General features: G+C 53.5%; 3 protein-coding genes and 1 pseudogene across 9 annotated transcripts; 3 read left to right on the forward strand and 1 right to left on the reverse strand.

Moving 5' to 3' along the window:
- The first annotated feature begins 2,806 nt into the window (after positions 1 to 2,806).
- Positions 2,807 to 14,219, forward strand: SLC25A19 (solute carrier family 25 member 19). 4 transcript variants are annotated; one of them, XM_005221149.5, is made up of 8 exons: positions 2,807 to 2,946; positions 3,386 to 3,438; positions 5,719 to 5,888; positions 6,069 to 6,224; positions 7,833 to 8,003; positions 9,003 to 9,186; positions 9,833 to 9,963; positions 12,712 to 14,219. In XM_005221149.5, exons 3-8 carry the CDS (start codon positions 5,757 to 5,759, stop codon positions 12,892 to 12,894), a joined length of 957 nt encoding a protein of 318 aa, XP_005221206.1. In that variant the 5' UTR covers positions 2,807 to 2,946; positions 3,386 to 3,438; positions 5,719 to 5,756; the 3' UTR covers positions 12,895 to 14,219.
- Positions 10,088 to 10,208, forward strand: LOC112442779 (uncharacterized; annotated as a pseudogene).
- On the forward strand, positions 12,820 to 19,694 carry MIF4GD (MIF4G domain containing). Of its 4 annotated transcripts, none has more exons than XM_059878212.1 (6): positions 12,820 to 12,842; positions 16,498 to 16,629; positions 17,779 to 17,888; positions 18,071 to 18,226; positions 18,322 to 18,414; positions 18,933 to 19,694. In XM_059878212.1, the coding sequence occupies exons 2-6, from the start codon at positions 16,548 to 16,550 to the stop codon at positions 19,158 to 19,160; spliced, it is 669 nt and encodes a 222-aa protein (XP_059734195.1). In that variant the 5' UTR covers positions 12,820 to 12,842; positions 16,498 to 16,547; the 3' UTR covers positions 19,161 to 19,694.
- On the reverse strand, positions 19,599 to 22,839 carry MRPS7 (mitochondrial ribosomal protein S7). The gene is made up of 5 exons (NM_001034343.2): positions 22,727 to 22,839; positions 21,995 to 22,186; positions 21,826 to 21,889; positions 21,294 to 21,461; positions 19,599 to 20,208 (listed from the first exon to the last, which is right to left on the reverse strand). The coding sequence occupies exons 1-5, from the start codon at positions 22,807 to 22,809 to the stop codon at positions 19,987 to 19,989; spliced, it is 729 nt and encodes a 242-aa protein (NP_001029515.1). The 5' UTR covers positions 22,810 to 22,839; the 3' UTR covers positions 19,599 to 19,986.
- Between the last annotated feature and the right edge of the window lie 197 nt (positions 22,840 to 23,036).

Genomic DNA, 23,036 nt, shown 5'->3' on the forward strand with positions numbered 1-23,036 from the left:
TGAAAACTGACCTTTTCCAGTCCTGTAGCCACTGCTGTGTTTTCCAAATTTGCTGGCATATTGAGTGCAGCACTTTAACAGCATCATCTTTTAGGATCTGAAGTAGCTCAGCTGGAATTTCATCACCTCCACTAGCTTTGTTCGTAGTGATGCTTCCTAAGGCCCACTTGACTTCACACTCCAGGATGTCTGGCTCTAGGTGAGTGACCGCATCATCATGGTTATCCGGGTCATTAAGATCTTTTTTGTATAATTCTTCACATATTCTTGCCACCTCTTCTTAATCTCTTCTGCTTTGGTTAGGTTGTTACCAGTTCTGTCCTTTATTGTGCCCATCTTTGCATGAAATGTTCCCTTGATATCTCGAATTTTCTTGAAGACATCTCTAACCTTTACTATTCTATTGTTTTCCTCCATTTCTTTGCATTGTTCATTTAAGAAGGCTTTCTTATTGCTCCTTGCTATTCTCTGGAACTCTGCACTCAGTTAAGTATATCTTTCCTTTTCTCCCTTGCCTTTCACTTCTCTTCTTTTCTCAACTATTTGTAAAGCCTCCTCAGACAACCTCTTTGCCTACTTGCATTTCTTTTTTGCTAGGTTACTCGATTCTTTTCCTGAGTAGTTATTAGCTTACGACAGTCTCCCCAATTCCCTTAAAATTCCCTTTCTGTCTTTTATCCCTTAGCAGGATTTTGAAACTATTTCATTCTCCTACTCTGTCCCTATCAATAGGGCTTCATTTGTAAGAGCCAAAAACTGGAAGCAACCCAAGTGTCCATCTTGGTGAATGGATTGAAAAAAATTATTGTATACCCACACAATAGAATATGACTCAGCAATAAAAGGGGGTCAATTAATAACACACACAGCTTCCCTACTGATACAGTGATTAAGACTCCACCTTACAATGCAGGGGACACTGGTTCCATCCCTGGTCCCAGAAAATCCCACGTACTGCAGGGCAACTAAGCCCGTGAAAACAACTACTGAGCTCACGTGTAGCAACTACTGGAGCCCCCACACTTCAGAGCTGGTGCTTCCAAGAGAAGCCACTCCAACGAGAAGCCCGAGCTACAGCTAGAGAGTGGCCATCGTTTGCCGCAGCTAGGGAAAGCCCTCGTGTAGCAACAACGACCCAAAATAATAATATTAAAAAATAATACACACTAATGGATGAATCTCTAGATAATTATACTGAGGGAAAGGAGCCAGACAAAAAGAACGTCATGTCATGTATAATTCCATTTATATGGAAGTCTATAAAATGGCAAACTAACAGAAAGCAGATCAGAGATTGCTTGGGAACTGACATAAGAGGGCAAGGGGGAGGGATCGTAAAGAGGCATGAGGAATCGTTGAAGGCAATGGATGTATGTTCACTCTCTCATGGTAATGTACATTGCAGGTCAAAACATAAAATTGTTCACTTTGGAAACGTGTCAACTGTATGTCTGTTACACCTCAATAAAGCTGTGCAGAAAATTGTGAGGAGCCTAGAACGCTTTGTCATGCCAGAAAACAAGGAAACTAGTTGGTGTGTCAAAAAGATTCAGGTTCCAACTTAAATAGGCACCCACTGGCCAACGATGGGAAAATATGAGTATCAATTAGGATAATAATTACTGTGGATGGAAATCACAGTGGATTGAAAAAGGACAAACAGTAATACAGTGTTCAGACTGATAGACACAAATCTATGTGTTCATAATGATAGATACAAAATACGTATTCATAATGACAATAATAAACTCATTGATTAATAACCTTTGGAAGGTATTAGGGAATCAATTAATTTTTAGACTCAGTAACAGCACCACTTAGGTGCAGATATAGAGGAAAAGGAGACTGACCAGGAATTGGTTAATTGTTGAAGTTGAGTACTGACTCTATGATGGTTCATCGGGCTGTTCTCTCTACTTTTGTATATGTATGAATTTATTTGCTTGCTCGCTTGCCTCCCCAGGTGCCAGATCTTAGTTCACGCATGCCCCCCTGCATTGGAAGCGTGTGGAGTCTTAACCACTGGGCTGCCAGGGAAATTCCCCACAACAGTTTTACATTGTGCAATAAAAATGTTTTTTAACTGTGCATCAAAATTATTGCGCTAATGTGAAAAACACCGTTTGAAAATAGGGAAGAAAGACTGTCCTGCAAAATGCTGATGCTACTTGGGTGAGAGTGGTAGGATGAGTCATTTCCTCCTTCATTTCTACATTGTCTGTATTATGGCTATATATTTTTATATTATTTTCATAATGAGCTGAGCGACTAACCCTTTCACTCATAATAAACCCTAGGGGGAAAACAAAAACCTCTGTATTCTTGCCGTCCTCGTCCCCGTCTTAAAAACTCATCTGTTCTTTCCCCCAGGCTTTTGCTAAACTTCCCGCCATCTTTTCCAAGTTTACAGTATCCGGGAACTGGAAATAAGAAACTTTTGACGAATGCGGGTCAAGTCCAGCGCGCCCTAAACTTCCGCCCGCCAGCAGTCTGACCCTAGGCACACGCCCGACTCGGCACGGCGACCTCTTCAGGCGCAGCCGGGCTTCTGGACCCGCCTTCCTCGAACGCGAGGGAGACGTTTGCGCACGCGCGCGCCGAGGGCCTACATCTCCCATAGGCTCTGCGCCTCGCAAGGGCCGGCCTTGGTCGCAGAGGACTACACTACCCAGCAACTCCTTGCAATAGGCGTTTATCGGGGGGTTGGGGGGGGGCGCCAGTACAACCATTGGTTTAGCGTCTGTCGGAAGCTGTGCTGTGATTGGCCTGGAAACCCGTCAGTTACCGCCAAGCTCAGTTAAGTTTTACTGTTAGACTGCGCGAGGGGGGAGAGACGAGCGACAGGAGCCGCGCCCTCTCAGCCCGGTGAGTGACCTCTGCCTCCGCCCTCTCGCTGTCCGCTTGGAGACTTGCACCCTCATTCCCTGGGGGCGACCACACGCGCAGGTACTCACGCGGGGGCGGGGGCCGTGCCCACATGTGAGGCGTCTGACCTGAGAAGCATCTTCAGGGACGCAGGAAGCTTAACCCTGGACACACCCGGGGCACCTGTCTGTACAGTCGGGTGCACGCCTCGCGGGCGTTTTCTTGGAGCCGGGGTACAAACACAAGCCCTGGAGCACATGTGGACACCGGTGTCCATACGCGGGGACATCTGTAGAGACCCTCGGCTGAGCACGTGGGCTCAGGGGCACACGCGCTTACCGCGGGGCTCCTGCGTATCTGAACCCCAGGGGCTCCCGCAGTGAAAACGGCGTGGCGAAAGCAGACACACACCCACCCCACACACACACCTGCCTTTGTTCACTCCAAGGCACCCCTCCCACCATCTGATACTTTATTATATCATGCTTATAATCATGTTTCATGTTTATTTTGTCTCTAGATAAATATCAAGGCTTTTTGGTACAAGAAGGAAATTCTGAGCAAGCAGAAAAAGTAAGGCCACTAATGAATTGTATTCAGCAAGCCCTTTCACGTGTGTAAGACTTTTACCTTTTTGATAGAGCTTATCATATATAGTCAGGGCAATGGCACCCCACTCCAGTACTCCTGCCTGGAAAATTCCATGGGCTGAGGAGCCTGGTAGGCTGCAGTCCATGGGATCGCTAAGAGTCGGACAGGACTGAACGACTTCACTTTCACTTTCCACTTTCATGCATTGGAGAAGGAAATGGCAACCCACTCCAGTGTTCTTGCCTGGAGAATCCCAGGGACGGGGGAGCCTGGGGGGCTGCCTTCTGTGGGGTCGCACAGAGTCAGACACGACTGAAGAGACTTAGCAGCATCATATATAGTATCTTGCATGATCCTCCCAGGAATCTCGTTAGGCGGGGCCACTGTCATTCCCATTTTCCAGAAGAAAAACTGAGCCTAGGTTAAATAAACCTGCCCACGGTACATGAGCAAATCAGAAATTTGAACTCAGGCTTCTTGATCTGAGGTTTAAGATTATGACCAGCTATGCAGAGCTACTTATTTATAGAAATGCACCTTCCCTCCCTGACAGCAGGGAACTGACAGTGTTCTGTGTGACCCGAGCAGTCTCTGGGTGACCTGTGGAGAGACTGTGTCTCTCATTCACCTGCTTCACATTTAAACTGCTCCTCACAGGTGCCCTGGGAGTCACAGCTTTAGTTAGCATCAAAGAGTACTTGATGGGAAAACCGAGGTCTCCTTTGAGGGTCTGGGGAAAAGTTACCAAGGGGCAGGCACATTTCTGGCAGGGGGTGGGAGGTTTCATACCATTAGTATTTTGGGTTGTTTTTTTTTTTTTCCACGCTGCAAGGCTTGCAGGATCTTAGTTCCCAATCAGCGATCAGACCTGGGCCCCAGCTGTGAAAGTGCCGAGTCCTAACCACTGGACTGCTGGGGAAGTCCCCCATTAGACCTTGAATAAGATATTATTTTACAATACCTTGCCAGTCGAGCCCCATGGATGTGCCTTGTTAATTTTAAGGATGGATTGGAGTGCTATTTTGGTAGTTTCAGAAAAGTGAGGACTTGGGAAGATGAAAGGAGAAAAAGAAACAATAGCAGGGTGGAGGGGGTCACTGTGCACCCTGACTCTCCTGTTCCTAAAAGTATTCAAAAGTGAAAGCGAGTCGCTCAGAGTGGGGAGCCTTTCCCTTCTCCAGGGGATCTTCCCAACCCAGGGATGAAACCCAGGTCTCCCACATTGCAGGCGGATTCTTTACCAGCCTTGCCACAAGGTATTCAAGAACTAGGTTAATTCTGAAGTCTCTCTCTCTTTTTTAAGTAATTGTTTATTTTATATACTTAATATTTGGCTGTGCTGGGTCTTTATTGCTGCACGTGGGCTTTATCTGCTTGCAGTGAGCAGTGCCAGGTGTGGGCTTCTCACTGCAGTGGCTTCTCTTGTGGAGCGCGGGCTCTAGGGCGAGGGGCTTCAGCCATTGCGGCCCATGGGCTCAGGAGTTGCAGCTCCCAGGCTCTAGAGCACAGACTCGGAAGTTGTGGTGCGCCAGCCTAGCTGTTCCTCGGCATGTGGGATCCTCCCGGATCAGGGATCGAACCCATGTCTCGTGCACTGGCAGGCAGATTCTTTACCAGTGAGCCACCAGGGAGGCCCTGAAGTCTCTTTGGAAATCATTTTGTATTTTGTTTTAACTGGGGCTTGGGAGGCTGGGGGTGGGGCATAATGAATTCAGTCCATATAGAAGAAGGGAGACCTGGCCTCCCTCTTCCCTTGCCAGCTCTCCCCCAGAGGTAACCTCACCAGCCTGTCGGGGTGTGTGTCCTTGCAGACTTTCCCCCATTCTTTATACGTTGGTACAGTGAAAGTCACTCAGTCGTGTCGGACTCTTTGTGACCCCATGGGCTATACAGTCCATGGAATTCTCCAGGCCAGAATACTGGAGTGGGTAGCCATTCCCTTCTCCAGGAGATCTTCCCAACCCAGGGATCGAACTCAGATCTTCTGCATCGCAGGCGGATTCTTTACCAATTGAGTGCATGTATATCTTGCTGTTTCTCTTTTGCAAAAGAGTGGCTCGAATTCTAGTGGGGAGGAGAGGCAAGAAACAGATGGATAGAATCAATGTTCAGTATGTAAATGCTCTAAAGAAGAATAAAGCAGGATAAGGAGAGGATGTGGGCTCTGCTTTGGGGAGTTGTTTCAGGAGGGCTGCTCTGGGGAGTGTGAGCAGGGACCCTAAGCACTTGCTCTAGTGTTTATTCTTTATCTCTCCCGTTTAGCTTGAAGCTGATGGACGTTGCATGGGCCAGAGGCAGGGATGGTGGGCTATGACCCCAAAGCAGACGACAGGGATATCTCCAATGTTGAGGTGGCCGTGGCTGGGTCTGTGTCCGGACTTGTCACTCGGGTGCTGATCAGCCCCTTGGACGTCATCAAAATCCGCTTCCAGGTACCCTCTCCTGTGTTATCCGTGTAATGGGCTAGAGGATCAATTCACTCTCTTTTGCCAAAGCAGCTCCTGGGGCTTGGAGTTTTGTGAAGGAGAAGCACTTTATTGCCATCTCTGAAATTCCTCCTGCCCACCCCCGCCCACCCCCATCATCCTGACCATTTCCATTTTGATACCTAGCTTCAGATTGAGCGCCTGTCTCGCAGTGACCCCAATGCAAAATACCACGGAATCCTGCAGGCCGGGAGACAGATTTTGCAAGAGGAGGGCCCAACAGCGTTCTGGAAAGGGCACATCCCAGCCCAGCTTCTCTCCATAGGCTATGGAGCTGTCCAAGTAGGTGGCAGGGGAAGTGGCCAGGCCTCTGGGGTCACGTTGCACAATGGGGGAACCGGGGGTGGTAGGGTGGGCACCTGAGCCGCCCGGGGTAAGGCAACAGGAGGTAGTCACACACTTCCCACTTGCCTTGGTGGGGAAGCTACCTGGCAAATGGAAGACATATACCAGAAGCATCCCCTTCCCCACGTCTCCCAAGCCTGGGGACTTGGCACCCACAGAACATGAGGCATTGCGTCCAGAAGACTGTCTTGATGCCAGGCCCAGAGGGGCTTGGCAGATGGCAGTACAAACACTTTTCATTTTTTAAAGTAGAATTTTCACGTCTGTGCTTCCTGTGAACTTCCCGGCAGCGCCGTGAGGAAGGTGCAGCAGGCATTTCGTGGCTCACAGAGAGGCTGAGCGAACTGCCTGAGGCCACACAGCCCGTAGGTGGCGAGGCTAGGCTCCGGGTCCAGGCTTCTCGTCTGTTCGCATTGTTCAGCTGAGTGCCGGTTTACCCTCAGCGTGTAGTCTGTAGTTGTACAGAGGTGGTGATGAGATAGCCAGCCCTGCACCACGCTAACTGGGGGCCTGGGAAAGCGCGTCACTTCCGCTGTCTCACAGCAGTCCTTCGGTAGGCTCTGTTGTCACCCCCATTTTACAGAAGCCAAGAGAGCGTAAGTAATTAGCCCAGCCAAAGTCGCTAGGTGGAAAGTGGCCGAGCCAGGACTCCCAGCCCGGCGGCCAGCAGCAGAGCTGCCCTGCCTGTTCTTCCTGTGACATCACAGGGGTCGCTCAGGTCACATGCTCTGCAGCTCTCGCCCTGAGCCAGCGCGCAGACGCTGCATGCTGGTGGGTTCATGCAGCGACATGTGCTCTCAGCACCCCGAGCTTCTGCGAGTTGGATAGAGAAGCATCTGAGCCCAAGGGGGGCTTCCACCATGGAATATGTAATGTATGGAATTCTCCCAATGGAATTTCAGCTCCAGGGTCACGGCTCGCTGCACTGAAAGGGTGCCCAGCCTAGAATCAGACAATGGCCATCTTTTCTCAGTTGTCAGGAAACTAAGTGATGAATAGAATTTTCTTTCCTTTCTTTTTCTTTCTTTTTTTGGTCTCACTCTGTGGCTTGCAGGATCCTAGGTCCCCAACCAGGGATTGAACCCAGGGCCATGGCAGCTAGAGCACTGAGTCCTAACCACTGGACCTCCGGGGAATTCCTGAGTAGAATTTTCTTTTTTTTTTTTTTGCTCCCTTATGTGCTTGTTTATTTTAACTTGCATCCAAGATGATAGAATGATGCCAGGAGCTGAATATAGAATTCATTTTAAAAAATACCCTCCAATTCTTAGCTGCTGAAGGATGTCAGAGATAAGTCTAAAATCGTGAACTCTTGTCCGTTACTTTAGACAACTCACAGTCTAGTTTCTGAGTAGAATTTTCTGATATAAAAACTCCCTCGCATATTTCTTTAGCCCTTGGGTGTTTGGCTCTGCTCAGAGCGAAAGGGCACAGGTTCCGTGTTTATTGAATTCTGTCCCTGCTCAAGGAGAGCGTCTCCTGGTCACGGGTGGAGGGGAAGCGTCCGGGGCTGTTTGTCCATGACACTGCCACGCACCCTTGCAGTTTTTGTCGTTTGAAGCGCTGACCGAGCTGGTGCACAGGGCCAGCGTGCGCGATGCCCGCGACTTCTCCGTGCATTTCTTGTGCGGCGGCCTGTCCGCCTGCGTGGCCACCCTCGCTGTGCATCCCGTGGACGTGCTGCGCACCCGCTTTGCAGCTCAGGGTGAGCCCAGGGTGAGTGGCCAGGTCAGAAAAGGGGTGCCCGAGGGATGGGGGTTGTGCCAGGGTGGGGGCCCTTTTCCTTAAAGGGAACAAAGCTGGGGGAGGGGAGCGGGGGTCTTCAGGCCCTTCAGCCTGTCCCCGAAACTGTGGCTGCTCTCAGCACCAGACAAGGTGCTCACAGCCTCCTGAGGGGACGCAGAACCTGGCGGGGAAAGAGAACAAATACCAAATGGCCTTCCTCTGAGGCCCAGCCCTTTCGTGCAAGTTCCGAAGGCGAAAGCCTTCAGTATAGCTGCCAGCATCTGGGAGCAAGTGTGAAGAGGGCCTCCCTGCCTGGGGCAGACTTTTCCATCAGTCCCGCTTGGTCAGTGCAGTGCCTTGTGGTCCCCACAGGCAGGCAGAGTCAGCCCCGCTGGACCCCTGCAAAGAATATATAGAATATATGTCGAACAGAAGTATACTTAAAAAAAAACTGTCCGTGATCTCCATGCATGAAGATTGCATTTTGACAGTTTAAGAAGGGTTAAGTATATGCATGGGTTGCCCTGGTTGCTCAGTGGTACAAAATCCGCCTGCCAGTGCAGGAGGCTCGGGTTCAATCCTTGGGTTAGGAAGATCCCCTGGAGAAGGAAATGGCTGCCCACTTCTGTATTCTTGCCTGGAAAATCCCATAAACAGAGGAGCCTGGCGGGCTATAGTCCATGGGGGCACAAAAGAGTCAGATGGGACTGAGCTTGCAGGCACGCACGCTGTGAATCATCCAAGGTGGATTTCACACCTTTCGCAGTCCCGCACGTTTCTGTGCACTCCTTGGGAAGCCCGCGTTGTAAATAGCAGAAGGGGAGCCGCTGGGCAATCCCACCCTCGGAGTTTTGGCCCAGCATTTTCTTTGTCGTCGTGGCGGGAGAAGTAACACCCCTGGTAGCTGGTTTCTAGGCTCAGGGAAATATACTTGGCGGGCTGGGTTTTCGGGCTGAAATAACCTCGTTCATCATCACGTGTGGTGTCCAGGTCTATAAAACCCTGCGAGACGCCGTGGTGACCATGTACAGGACCGAAGGCCCCTTGGTCTTCTACAAAGGCCTGAACCCCACCTTGATCGCCATCTTCCCCTACGCGGGGTTCCAGTTCTCCATCTACAGCTCCTTGAAGCGCGCCTACGAGTGGGCCTTGCCGGCCGAAGGCAAGAAAAACGGTGAGACCACCCTCCCGGGAAAGGGGATCTGGGTCTCACTCCCCCACCACCCCACTCCCCAGCCATAGCATCTCTTTCTGAGTCAGGTAGGAAGGAAGGCTTTCCTCTAGCAGCTAGGGACACCGCAGACCTCTGAACCCCCCGCTCTAGTGCCGCTAGCAAAACAAATCCGTTCACTCACAGATTACTTTGTTTCTCTCGGCTCTCGCCACTGTTATCTCTGGCCACCGGTCATGGTTTTCATTTTTGTCCAAGGTCCAACTTGCAGACAGCCTGGTTTTGTTTAGTGTTTGGTTTGGTTTTCATTTGGGGAAGCCAGGGAGGGGCACAGGCATCCTGTTCCCTCCCGAGCATGACCCAGGTCACGTGGCAGAGCCTGCAGGCCCCGAATGCCTCCCGCTGGGGCGACGCGTGTTCCAGGCTCACGCCCCTTCTGCCACCAGCCTGTCCAGCCTGCAGTCCACCGCCCACCATCCTTGATGAAAGGGACCGCGTCTGGTTCTCTCTCTCCTGGGTTAAATTCTGAGATCAAGGATGCCTGTAGGGTTTTGTTTTAAGGCCCCGAATTAGAAGGTATAACCTTGACGTTTACCTTAGATTGCATTTCTCTCCTTTCTCCCCACTCCATCCCACATCTCTGGTCCAGGGAACTTCAAAAACCTGCTTTGTGGCAGCGGAGCTGGCGTCATCAGCAAGACCCTCACGTACCCGCTGGACCTCTTTAAGAAACGGCTGCAGGTTGGAGGGTTTGAGCAGGCCCGAGCCTCCTTTGGCCAGGTGAGCCGTACCCCCGCAGACAGCTCTGATCCTGGCCGCCCACCGGGCATGTGAAGGAGCAAGGGTCGGCTCCCCCAGCCCTCTCACCTCCAGCCTGGCCCTGGTGTCCATGGAAATGTAATCAGTGCTCGCCTTGGGGAGCACATGCACTAAAATTGGAAGGATCCAGAGAAAGGATCCAGAGAAGATCAGCATGGCCCCTGAGCAAGGGTGACACGCAAATTCATGCAGTGCTCTGGATTTAAAAAAAAAAAAATCGATCTAAGAGAGAATTGGGAAATTTGAGGGTTATAACCCAGGAGGAGCATCTCAGAAAGCTCTGAGAACTGTCCTGCCTGCTGGATGTTGAGACACAGTTTAGGTTAAGTTTTTTTTGAGACAGAGGGCTGTGCATCAAATGTTATTGACAGTTTACATAATCCGGATCTAAGCACCATCGTAGCGGGTCATGTGACCCCTTACGAGATCAAGAAGGAACGTTGTCTTTAAGGAGTTGCCTTGTCGATGCTGGGAGAATGTTGCTGTCTCTGGTTGGGCAGGTATTCCTGCCGATGGGAAAGGTCTGGTCAACACAAAATACAGATAACGTGATGCACAGTGCAGGGAGAGGGTGGCCAAAGAGCGGAGAAGGATTTTTATGTTTAGATTTGCCTTGTCTAATTTAACCTCGCACCGGGGACCCCTGAGCACATGGAAGCCACGGGCAAAGCCCTGCGTGTGTCGGGCGCCATGCAGAGACGTGGGGGAAGGCGCACTCAGCCTCTGTCTTACAAGCGTGCGGTTCGTTTGGGGACCAAGAGTTTACTCACATAAGAAAGGTCCCCAAGATATAAAGAACACAGAGAAGCAGGTTCATACTGGTGTATGGGGTTCTTTGCTTTATGCTGTAGATGTCCCAGGATAGGGGTGAATTAAATCTGACCAACTAAATTATATTTTAAATGCACTAGAAGGGTTTGCCATCAGAGAAGCCCCGTTGTGGGTAATTCTGTAATGTTAATAGTCATTCCTTATCTGCTTCGATTTTCACATACTGGGTTTTCATCTGCTCCTTGTGGCGCGCTGATTTTGTGAAAGGCGAGGGTGGTAGGCAGTGGGGCGGTGCGGGGTGGAAGGCAGGGCTGGGTGACTTCTGGGCTTCTCCCTCTGGAACCTGGGACCCTGGGATGTCACAGCAAGAAGATGTCACAGCACAACGTGACTGAAAGACGGCAGAGGAGCGAGAGGGCATGGAATGGGAGTCAGGAAGGGAAGAGTGCACGCCTTACTCAGGGAGAGAGAAAGAAGTGGGTTTACAAATTATGGTACAGTTTCTTTGTAGAAAACTTCAGAGATGTTAGACAAAAAGGAAGATAAAATCCCAGGTAAATCCAACACCACCCACCCCGAGAGGATCACACAGAACCTTTAGCTGTAGTAGTTCTCTCTCTTCCTTCCTCTCTTTCTCTGTCTCCCTTCCTTTCCCCCCTCTCTTTCTCTTATTGAAGTATACTCAATTTGCAATACTAAGTTAGTTTCAGGTGTATAGTGTAGTGATTCAACATTTTTATAGTTTATATTCCACTTAATTATAAAATAATGGCGACATTTCCCTGTGCTGCACAGTATATCCTTGTTGCTTATTTATTTATTTCTTGGCTCTGCGTGGAATCTGTTTCCCAACCAGGGATCAAACCCGCACCGCTTGCAGTGGAAGCATGGTCTTAACCACTGCACCTCCAGGGAGGTCCCACGTAATTTATTTTAAAAGGGTTTGTTTGTACCTCTTAATCCCCTGCCCCTCGCCTGCTCCTCCCCGCGTCCCTCTAGTTACCAGTAGTTTTTTAGATTCCACACATCGGTGATAACACACACCATTTCCCTTTCTCTGACTTATTTCACTAAGCATAACATAACACCCCCTGGGTCAATCCACGCTGCTGTTTTGTTTCTTTGCAGAAGAAAACGTGGACATTTTAACAAAAATGGGGTTGTACACAAGGTTTTATAACCTCCTCTTTCCACTTACCAACTTGGTTTGAAGAGATGGTTTGAATTTGGACAGGGAGAGCTGGTGAGAGACCAGGACACAGGAGGGAGGCCCTGCTCCCAACGGAGATGTAGTGTGAGCAGGCGTGGCTGGAGGGGGGCCGTGTGAGTGGACCAGTGGGCGATAAAGGCAGATCAGGGAGGGATGCTGAGGCCAAATGGTGGAAGGCCCTGAACACCAGGCCACGTGGCTTGGACTGGATTCTTCATCATCATCGTCGGGAGTTCCTGGAGCTTTGGGGGTTGAGCAAGGCTTGAGCCGAGCTGTGTCTTAGGGACACAGCAGCTGTCTGTGGTCAAGTGGAGGTGGCCAGCCTGGTGACACCTGTCAGGCTCAGAGCTCACAAGGACCAGATTCAGATCTACTGCCCAAGGTGGGCAGGGAGTGATGGGGCACACGGTCAGAGCACCTCTGGGAAGAGGGTCCAGAGCTCTCACTGGGTCCTTAAAAGCCTCAGTCCGTGGGAACTTCCCCGGCAAAAAGGAGCTCTGTCCAGTGCTGATTTCCACGCCCCTCCTCTGTGAAGCCTGAATTAGCCCAGCTGGAAGAGAAAGAATGAGGTTCACTTCTTCCGTCTCCTTGGCATTCATTCCTTCTTCCAGCAGCTATCTGCTGGGAGCTTGAATGTGCCAGGCCCTGTGTTGACAGAAGAACAGAGCTCACATCCACGTGTCCACCCCCTGCTCTCTCCTCAACCAGGGTACTCTTCCTCTCCCCAGGTGCGGAGCTACAAGGGCCTCCTGGACTGCGCCGGGCAGGTGCTGCGAGAGGAGGGTGCACAGGGCTGCTTCAAAGGCCTGTCCCCCAGCCTGCTGAAGGCCGCCCTCTCCACTGGCTTGGTGTTCTTCTGGTACGAGCTCTTCTGTAACTTCTTCCATCACATGAGGAAGGCAGACAGCTAGCCTCGAGGGCAGGAAGGGTGGCCTGTGGTCTTCCCCTCCTGGAAGTAGGCTCGATCAACGGTCTCCTGTTGCACAGAGAGGCGCTGCCTGGTCCTTCCCTCCAGGACAGCTGTCTCGGGCACGAAGAGCCATCGGGATTCCACTGGAAGGGCACCGGGAGGCCCATCAGGAGGAGCTGGACGTTCGTCCTCTGTCTGGCAGACACTGGGGGCAGCAGCTGCCCACCTGCTGAGCCCAGCTGCCCAGAGAGCCCTCCTGACTCTGAGCGGGGCCGCAGGGTGAGCGTGAGGCTGGGACTGGGCCCGGTACAGGGTCCCCACGCTTACTCCCACCACCTATTTAATAGACGTTAAAGCTGAAAGCAGTCTTTCCCCTCCACCTTCCCTACCAAATCACATCCCTCCTCCCAAAGCTGGAGGAAGGGAGCCCTGCCTTCCCTGCATTCTACTTTGCTCCGCAGTTGTGTCCCTCAGGCAGCTCTGTTTCTAGTTCTAGGGGAAGAATCCTAGAAGTAGCCGAATTGGTCTCTTTATGTAAAAACTCCACCATACTCAGATCTCCATGTCTATAAAGGCACCGCTCAGGCTGTTCTCTCCCTGGGTGGGACTGGTCCCAGCCCGTGGGCCTCTAGGGAAAGCTGATCCCAGCGGCGCCACTGGCAGTGGGGGTGTGCTGACGGGGCGGGGGTGTGGGTAAAGGCAGCAGCCCTCTGCCTCAGTCTCCCAGGATCACTCTCTTGCTGGAGGCTGGGTTAGCCCTCCTGAGTGGGTGGGAGCTTAGGCTGGGCCAGTGGGCATCAGCTGCCCGCTTGTGAGCTCCTGGGTCCAGCATGGCCTGCAGGAAGGGGTTGAGCAGGCCGCCTGCTGTGGGGACCCCCGGTGCCCAGGCAGTTGCCAGGCACAGGAACCCACAGTCTAGACACAGCCAGTGGTACGAAAGGAGAAGAGAGTCACAGAAAAACCACTCCCTGGGAAGCATGGCCCTAGAGGTTGGCTGTGCAGGGGGAGCCCCGCTCAGGACTGCTCCCCTGACCTCACCTCGGCTCTAGCTCCAGCCTTTGCACTGACAGCCGAGGAAGGTGGCAGCGAGGAGCAGCTGTGGGTGAGCGTCATGGCTCTCCCGGGGTCCTGGGCCTGTTCTCACCATTACCGTGTCCTTTCTGGTCTGGTACCTGGAATCCTGGAACCTCCATGCCCTTGGTTGCTGATTATGAAGGGCCACGTGTGGCTAGAGGGTGTCTGGCAGTCAAGGCTTGCGGCTGCCCAAGGGGGCCGCTGTCCGAATGTATTTTTTGATATCCATGGAAGTAAACTTTATTCTCTTCAGCTCTCTGCTCATTGGTTTTCTTTCTCAGCAGCTGAGGTTCTCTTCCTCGATCCATTTTCTGGTGACCACTTTGGCAGCTCTGTGAGCAGGAGAAGCGAGCCCTGGATACAGAAATCACCATCAACACATCTTTCTTGTCCAAGCTACAGGAAAAGGCAGTTCTTTCCCAGCCTCTCCTGTATGCCTTCCTGCGGTGCAGGGTTGACCTCCGACCTGGCCCTGTGTGGGCTGCTGAGCCCACACCTCTCCCCAAGCCCAGACCAGGACAGACTGAGCCAGGCACTTGCTCATCCATCAGTCAGGACGTGGATGTGTTTACACAGTCATGTCTGACTCTCTGTGACCCAGTGGACTGTAGCCTGCCAGGCTCTGTCCATGGGATTCTCCAGGCAAGAATACTGGAGTGGGCTGCCTTTTCCTTCTCCAGGGGATCTTTCCCCACCCAGGGATTGAACCTGGGTCTCTTGCATTGCACGCAGATCCTTTGCCGTCTGAGCCCCCGGGGAAGCTCAATGTCAGGGTCACACTCCCAACTCCTGGGGCACCAAAAGTTGGCAAACGGACCCCTTTCTCTTGGGTTGATTCATTGATTGTCAATTTATTTTACCAATATCGTTTGCACTTGGAGTGGGGCTTCGTGGAACTCGATCTAGCCCTGACGGCTTCCTCGCCTTCTCTACCTCGGGTAGGGGCGGTGGGGCGCGGAGCCCGGGCCTACCGCCTGTGAGTTCGGCCCCTCCTGCCGTCTGCTCTGCGCTCCCACCTTGCTCCCCGCGCCTGCCGCCCGGGCTGCGGACCACGCCCCCCGCAGGCCCCTCCTACGCCGCTGGCCGGCCCGGTTCCTGACCCGGTTTTAACCTCAGCCCCGGCGTGGGGCGGGGCAGGGTGGGTGCCACTGCTCAAGACCGAGGGCTTCACGCAGGCCGAGGAGCAGGTCCGACCCAGCGCCTGCGAGCCGGCGTGGTCCCGGACAGGCCCGGGGAGAACGAGGTGAGGAGAGGAAGGGGGCGGTGGGGGCACGGGTCGCGGGCGTCCTGCGCCGTCCCACGCCGGGAACCTCTGAGCTGGCGCGGCCTGCTGGCGTGGGCAGCGTCGTCGGGGCTCCGGCAGGGGGCACTCGTACGCTGCCCCACCCAGGCCCCGCCCCGCCGCCCGAGGCCCCGCCCCGCCGCCCGAGGCCCCGCCCCGCCGCCCGAGGCCCCGCCCCGCCGCCCGAGGCCCCGCCCCGCCGCCCGAGGGCCCCCCCACCCCAGCGCTAGGAAATGACCTCAGCGGCGCGAGGCGCCGGCGGCCCAGCCTGCAGCGCTGCGGACGCGGGGCGCGCTCACGATGTCGACCGAGCGGCCTTCGGGCACGCGGGCGCGGCGCCGACGCGGCAGGTGGGTCCCCGGCTCTCTCGCCACCCCTACAGCTCGTGGGACACCGGACGGCGGGCTCCAGTGAGCCGCCGGGAAGGGCATTCCGGACTTAGGAAAGCTGCCCAGGTCTGGAGACCCTTAAGATCCGCTCCTTTGGCCGGGGGGAGAGGCACCGAGTCCGGAGGGGAGACTCCAGCGGGGACCACCTTTGGGGGCCATGTCACCGCTCCCCCCTCCTTAAGAGGAAGGCTCAGAATGGAGCTCAGGACTCTCAGCACTGTCCCCCTCGTGAGAAGGCAGGGCCAGGTTTCTTGCCCCTCGGGAGGCCAGTTTAACCAATCCGTCCCGGGGAGAAACTGGCTGGTACAAGGGGAGTCAAGGCGGCACCCAGCTCTCTGGCCGGCCCCAGCCCGGGACTGGGCTTTCTGGGGTGAGGACTCTGACATAAGGGAGAGGGTTGCGGAGAGGGGCTTCGAACCCTGCTGGGACAGATGCCCACAGCCTGGAGCCCCGGCCCTCTCACTCGCCGGGAGCCGTGGTGGACCAGTAGCTTCTGGGTCGTCTTATACAGGCGAGGAAAAGGTCTGATATCCACGCATCCACCCCCTCATCTCAGTGCACCCGATCCCACCCCAGCTTTGGTATCAGCTGAGAATATCTCTGAGGCAGACTAGAGGGCAGACACATTCACCCTTCATCTCTTTACTCTTGTGTAATCCCAGAGACTATCAGGATTCTTTAACTGAGCAGCAGGTGCCTGGCTGGTGCCCAGTCTCCACTAGAAGCCAAGCTTGGTGGGCGCCCAGCCAACCCCTGAATGCCATGGACTGCCCAGCCCTATCCAGGGCCCATAGGGCTGAGAGCCCTGCCTCCGCGTTCCACACCTAAGACCTCTCCATTCGCCTCTCCCTCCACCCAGGTGCTGTCCTTAGTCCCACCCCAGTAAAGAGCTGCTGCACCTGGATAGTCATGGGGGAGCCCAGTAAAGAGGAGTATAAAATCCAGTGTTTTGATGCAGAGACCCAGCAGCTGCTGAAGACAGCTCTAAAAGGTGAGCATGGGGAGCCCCCTGAGCCTGGCTCCAGAGCACCAGAGAGGGACAGGACCGGAGGACTGGGCTGACCCTGGGAATGCACCACCCTCTCCCTTCACTTTCTGAGAGCAGGAGTCCGCAACATAATTCTGGAACTGGAAGACATTTAGGCCAGTATTTGGGAGTATGAATCATAGATCATAGTCACCCCTCAGATTGTAAAGTGTTTTTAAAGTACCCAGGAAAGGAGGGTGAGGCACAGAAAACCCAGTTCCTGCCCCTTAAGTCCTTATGCTGGACCTGGTTTCTGCATTGCTGCAGCCCCTCTCTTGAATATGCGGAGCTGCCTGACGTGGGACAGAAGATGGAGTGTTCTGCTTGGCAGAGGAGCTCCACTAACTGTCCTGGGCCAAGGCCCTCCCGCAGCACTCAGGACAGAAGTTTGACTCAGCGAACGATTAGCAATGCCTGTAGCGTGCCAAGCTAAGCCTGCAGAGAGGCTCTCCCTGGCCTGCTTTTGTCAGGGATTCATGTATGTGTTGTAAGAACACTTTCTTCCGTAAAATGGCTGTCAGTGTTCCATCTTCAACCTAGTGCCAGGAAAAGACATGTCCTAAAAAAAACGAGCGCTCTTTGACTCTTTATCAGCCACACAACCCTGTTTTCTCTGATTGGGCCACCAGGAGCTCATGGCTGCAGCTGCTCCTGTGTGATGTTTCCTCTGTTTTCTGATCTCTTTTTTTTTTTTGGCCACACTACATGGCTTGCAGGATTAGTTCCCTGACCAGGGATCCAACCTGCGCTTCCTGCAATGGGAGCAGAGTCCTAAACACTGGACCTCTGAGGAATTCCCCCTTCTGGTCTCTTTCAGTTCAGTTCAGTCGTTCAGTCATGTCCAACTCTCTGCGCCGCCATGAACTGCAGCACGCCAGGCCTCCCTGTCCATTACCAACTCCCGGAGTTTACCTGAACTCATGTCCATTGAGTCGGTGATGGCATCCAACCATCTCATCCTCTGTCGTCCCCTTCTCCTCCTGCCCTCAATCTTTCCCAGCAGTGGAAGTATATAATGGGAGTGCTCGTCAGTGAACACCTCAAATCCTTTAGAAGCAGGTGGAGGCATATATAACTAAGCAGCTCTAGACTCCCCACCTGTCTTTACTCTAGATCCAGGTGCCGTGGACTTGGAGAAAGTGGCCAATGTGATTGTGGACCATTCTCTGCAGGACAGTGTGTTCAGCAAGGAAGCAGGACGCATGTGCTACGCCATCATTCAGGTTGGGTGGGGCTGGTAGAGAAGGGGAGATGCTTTGAGGAAGGTGCTTCTGAAGTGGGCAGAGGCCAGCAGGGCAGAGATGTGAAGGGCTGGCCTCAGAGGCAAGAGAGGAGGAGGACAGCAGGGAACTCGGCCTGGGAAGCTTGGGCCCTGGGACTGCCCTTCCCTTTCCCTGGCTCACAGGCAGAGAGCAAGCAAGCGGGCCAGAGTGTCTTCCGCCGTGGACTCCTCAACCGGCTGCAGCAAGAGTACCAGACTCGGGAGCAGCTTCGAGCCCGCTCCCTGCAGGGCTGGGTCTGCTACGTCACCTTTATCTGCAACATCTTTGACTACCTGAGGGTGAGGCCCCGCCAGCCACACCCCGTGCAGCAGAGGCGACCCACCTGTCTCCTGCGTCTCTAAGCCAGTGCTCTGTTCCTGCTCTCCCCCCGCAGGTGAACAACATGCCTATGATGGCCCTGGTGAACCCCGTCTACGACTGCCTCTTCCGGCTGGCCCAGCCCGACAGCCTGAGCAAGGAGGAGGAGGTGAGTGGCCCTGGCACCGAAGACTGTGGAGATGGGCTCAACTTGTAATGCCTGCCCCCATCCATGGAGACTTTCACCTGTGGGGCAGGAACCTGGTGGGGGTGTTCATGGCCTGTTAGGGTTACAGGACAGGTGCTAGGTCTGGGATTTATCCAGAACACAGCACAGATAGAACCTCCTGGTTCAGAGGCTGTGTTCCCAGTAGGAAAGCAACTGTGGATACTGGTGGCCCGGAAACCAAACTGGGGTGGGGGGCAGGAGGGCAGGGGAGTGGGCCTGAGAAGCAGTTTGGGGACGGAGCCTTCCTCCACCTGGCCCAGGTGAGAGATCTGAGGCAAGTCTTTGAGCTTGTTCCTTTCACGTGAGGCAGAGACAGTGCCCACCAGGTCGTGTGAGGATGAAGGCGGGGAAACGTGTGCACAGGCCAAGCCTGGAGCCTGGCACACAGCGAGCTCTCAGTAAATGGCTGCTCTGTGTGACGGAGCCGTGCCTGGGGTCACCTCCCGCTGCCCCTGCAGGTGGACTGCCTGGTGCTGCAGCTGCATCGGGTCGGGGAGCAGCTGGAGAAGATGAATGGGCAGCGCATGGATGAGCTCTTTGTCCTGATCCGGGATGGCTTCCTGCTCCCAGCCGGCCTCAGCTCCCTGGCCCAGCTGCTGCTGCTGGAGATCATCGAGTTCCGGGCAGCCGGCTGGAAGACCACCCCGGCTGCCCACAAGTATTACTACAGCGAGGTCTCCGACTAGGCCTCCAGGCTTCCTCCCCAGCGGCGCCAGCCTTTCTTGTGCCCACCTTCCAACCTGGCAGCGGAGTCTTCACCTCTGCCAAAGACTTCTTCCCTTCCAGACTTTCAGGAGCACCCGAGATGTTTCCCACTTAATGCAGTGGCCCTGCCCTGAGCACCTTCCCTCCGGGTCCAGGGTTGGGGAAGACACAGGCACACCTGCCCTGCGGTCCCACCAGCCTTTCTCTCCCCTCACCGCTGACCTGGGAACTCCTGACAAGCACTGCCCTGTGGAACCACCGGTGCAATAGCTAGCTTGGTGCCTCAGATTCCCCATCTGTAAAATGGGTGCCCAGAGCCATTGGTGGGGACACTTAAGGATATCAAAGGGGATAAGCAGAGTCACACCAGAAACTGCTTTTTATACATTCTGTAAAGGACCACTTTAGAACCGAGCGTATTTCCTCCAGTTGGTTTTAATGAATCGTAATACCACATCACGTGTTACACCAGCTCAGGACGAGAATTTTCTAATAAACTCTTTCTGATACTAAAATTGCTTCTTCTCATATCACCCAAAGGTCCACCCCAAGCTGAAGGAAAAGAAGGCTGGGTGAGCCCTAGGTTTCTTAGGAAATCCAACTTCGTATGCCCCCTCTTTCCAAGGAGATGGGACAGAGAGAGCGAGTTCCAGCCTCCAAAGAAATGATGAACAGGCAGTAAACGTGTGGCTCCGTCCCTGGTAGGAGGCCCGCCTGGCCTTAAGAGGGAACGGCTCCCTTAACCCGCAGGCTCACACCGTTTCCGGCAGCAGAGCGTGCTGCCGTCTTCCCGACTCCTCGCGCACACTACCACCAGCGGTAGTGGGCCAGTGCACGGTTGGCCTCGGCCATCTTGTGCATGTCATGCTTTCTCTTGATCACAGGGCCGCGGTTGCAGAAAGCCTCCAGCAGCTCCTGAGACAGCTTCTCCGGCATCAGCATCCGCCGGGGCTTCTTCTCCCTGCACTCAGTGATCATCCACTTCATGGCCAGGAAGCGGCGACGCCGCTCAGCCAGCGGAACGGGGACCTGGGCAAGACGGGACAGGGCAGGTTAGTCTGAGAACTTGCTAGGACTGCAGCCTCCTTGAGTAGCCACATGTCCACTCAGGGCCAGCCCTGGCAAGGGTGCTGAGGAGGAGGGCCTGACTGCTCCTCTCTGAGCTCCTCTCACCCCTGGCTGACCTCAGTGCAGCAGACATCACAGGCGTTCATCAAACAAACACTTCTTGAGCACTGGCCTTTTTCACCTCTAAAGGGAGTTCAGCCAAGTTGATAAAAGCACCACTGGGCAAAGCCCTGTCAGCTGGCATGACTTAGCCAACACAGATCATGAGCGCCTAGAAACAGGTACCTCTTGTCCCAAGAATCATTTGCCAGGCCCCTACTATGTGCCAGGTACTACGCCAGACCCTAGGGACACAGGCATTGAGAAAGTCTCTACTCTGTGAGGTTTACACTGAAAAAGGAAAGACAAAACAAATATATATATTAAATAAAAAAAGGAAAGAACACCCACTTATGACAACGAAGTATAATTAAATGCTAGCTTCCCTGGTGACTCACACAGTAAAGCCACCTTCTGCCTGCAATGCAGAAGACCTGAGTTCAATCCCTGGGTCAGGAAGATCTGGAGAAGGAAATGGCAACCCACTCCTAAAATCCTTGGCTGGAGAATCCCTTGGACAGAAGAGCCGGGCAAGCCCCAGTCCACGGGGTTGCAAAGAGTTGGACATAACTGAGCGACCAACACTTCACCTAGTTCATTTGAACAGTGATGAAGCGTCAGTCGAACACTACGTTAGACACTGATGTATAAAGATGAGGCATAAACACGGCTCCTCACCATCAGAAACTTACACCTTGGACACAGGATGCTGGACAGAAGGGGCAATGGGGGAGGTACTGTGGGCCTTCTAAAGAGGTCACGTAGATACTTTTTTGGCTCTCTTCATCTTCTGCCTGTAATCTTCATACCATAGGACTGGGATGAGAAGACCTTGGCACTCTGCAGTCCCAAAAAAGCTATCAATCTTGGCCCAACTCTAAATACCCCCACTCTACCCCCACCGTTTGACACACGAGCAGTGCTGCTTTCCCATCCTGACCACGCACCTGGTAGAAGTGGCCCCCCTTGAGGATGGGTACCAGCCCAATCACAGGCTCACAGTTTTTCAGTGCTTGATGGAAGATGGTGTAAGGGTTGCGTTCAACGGTTGCTTGTTCCTCTGCAGAAGCAGCATGGTACTTCTCAAACTGCTTCCTTTTCACAGCTTCCAGGGTCTGCAAAGGGATACAGTGGAAGAGGATGCCCAGGGTCTCTAAAGGGTTCACCCAGCTGGGCTAGGACCCTGCCCTTTATTCCCATCATCCTGTTCTTCTATAGCTGCCCAACTATTCCCTTAGTACTTCTGAAACAAAAACCCTGGACCAGGACAGAAGAATGAGCTAACATTTGTAATGTGGGGCTGGGGGACGGCAGTGGTTGACTCCTGTAGGACTTCTTAAAGCCTCCACGCCCACATATAAATACAGAGAAACTCATTTTAATGACAGGTACAGAATCCATTGTTTTTTGTGTTAAGATAAAAAAACCAAACACAAAGCTATGGGGAAAACAAAGATGACAGAGAGAGGTACTGTTTACCTGTGTCATGAGTGATCTGGCCAGTATTTTGTTTCCTCCTTTCATCATCATATTGGTGAATTTACTTTAAGAAGAAAAAGATGTTTAGGTTCCCAAGGCTGTCACTGTAGATCCTTCCGCCTTCCCCCGTATAGTCCCACTCTGTGGAACAAGTTTGTTTTCTGCTAACCTGATCACTGGGTCTTCAAACACAGAGCTTGTTTTCGTGGCTGGGGCAGCTTTAATAACCTGAGTCTTCCTGAGCTCCCGCTCATACGTCTCCTCCTCAGTCAGCTGGGCCAAGGGCTTGCGGTAATATTCCTTGTCAATCTGGGGATCCTGGTACTCAGGGCCATAGCGGCTCCACCTCACCTGGGTTAGCCTGGGGTGGGGGGAAGAGGAAGAAGAGGGCAAAAGCTGACTCAAGTGAAAAGGGTTGACTTAACAATAGGCACGTATGCCAAACCGCCGCCAAGCGAGCAGCGGGGAGACCGCCGGCCAAAGCTGAGCTGCAGTAATTCTGGCTCTTGTCCCAAGAGGTAGGAGGACCTCCCCTAAAGAGGCCAGGAAAGTCTGCTCCTCAAGTGCCAACAGTAAGGCCAGGCTCCTGAACTTCAAAATAGACAATCCGCCTATGCATCTCTCCCCCCACCTCCCAGCAAAGAAAATCCCAGTTCTGAGTTTTACAACAAGATCGCACTTTCAGTTCCAAGTAAGAATTCCTCAGGCAGGGAGCAACTACTAAGCTTTCAGATTGACCCAAACTCACGGAGGGGGTTAAAGAGGATTGAACTCAGTTATCCCGGCCTCCCTGGCTCTCTCCAGGTCCCTGCGAGTCTTGCCTGTGGCCCCCTCTTTTCCTCCCCAGCAGGTCTCTACGTGACGACCCAAGAGGACTCCCAGCTGCCCGCCACCCTCTCACCCTGGAAGCCGCAGGACAGCTATCCGCACGCCGAGAGCCAAGCCGGACCACCCTCGCGAAACCTTCGCCGTGGGGGCAGCCATCTTGGCTGCCAGCAGGACCCCACGGAGACTGCCCTCGGCGTGCCTGAGCGAGTGACTAAAGACGGGGGAAAGGAGCTAGTAGGGTCCTAGCTCTGCGCATCACCCTGTTAATCTGGGCCTGAAGAGTCTCTCACTCCGAGGTCTAAGGCGGAGAGTCAAAAAGGAAACGTTCGCCCTCGCATTATCCGTCGCAGCCTGGCAAGATCCTAGGCGGCGGCGCTTGGTCT

This window comes from Bos taurus, chromosome 19 (genome assembly GCF_002263795.3).
Source record: "Bos taurus isolate L1 Dominette 01449 registration number 42190680 breed Hereford chromosome 19, ARS-UCD2.0, whole genome shotgun sequence".
Taxonomy (NCBI): Eukaryota; Metazoa; Chordata; class Mammalia; order Artiodactyla; family Bovidae; genus Bos; species Bos taurus.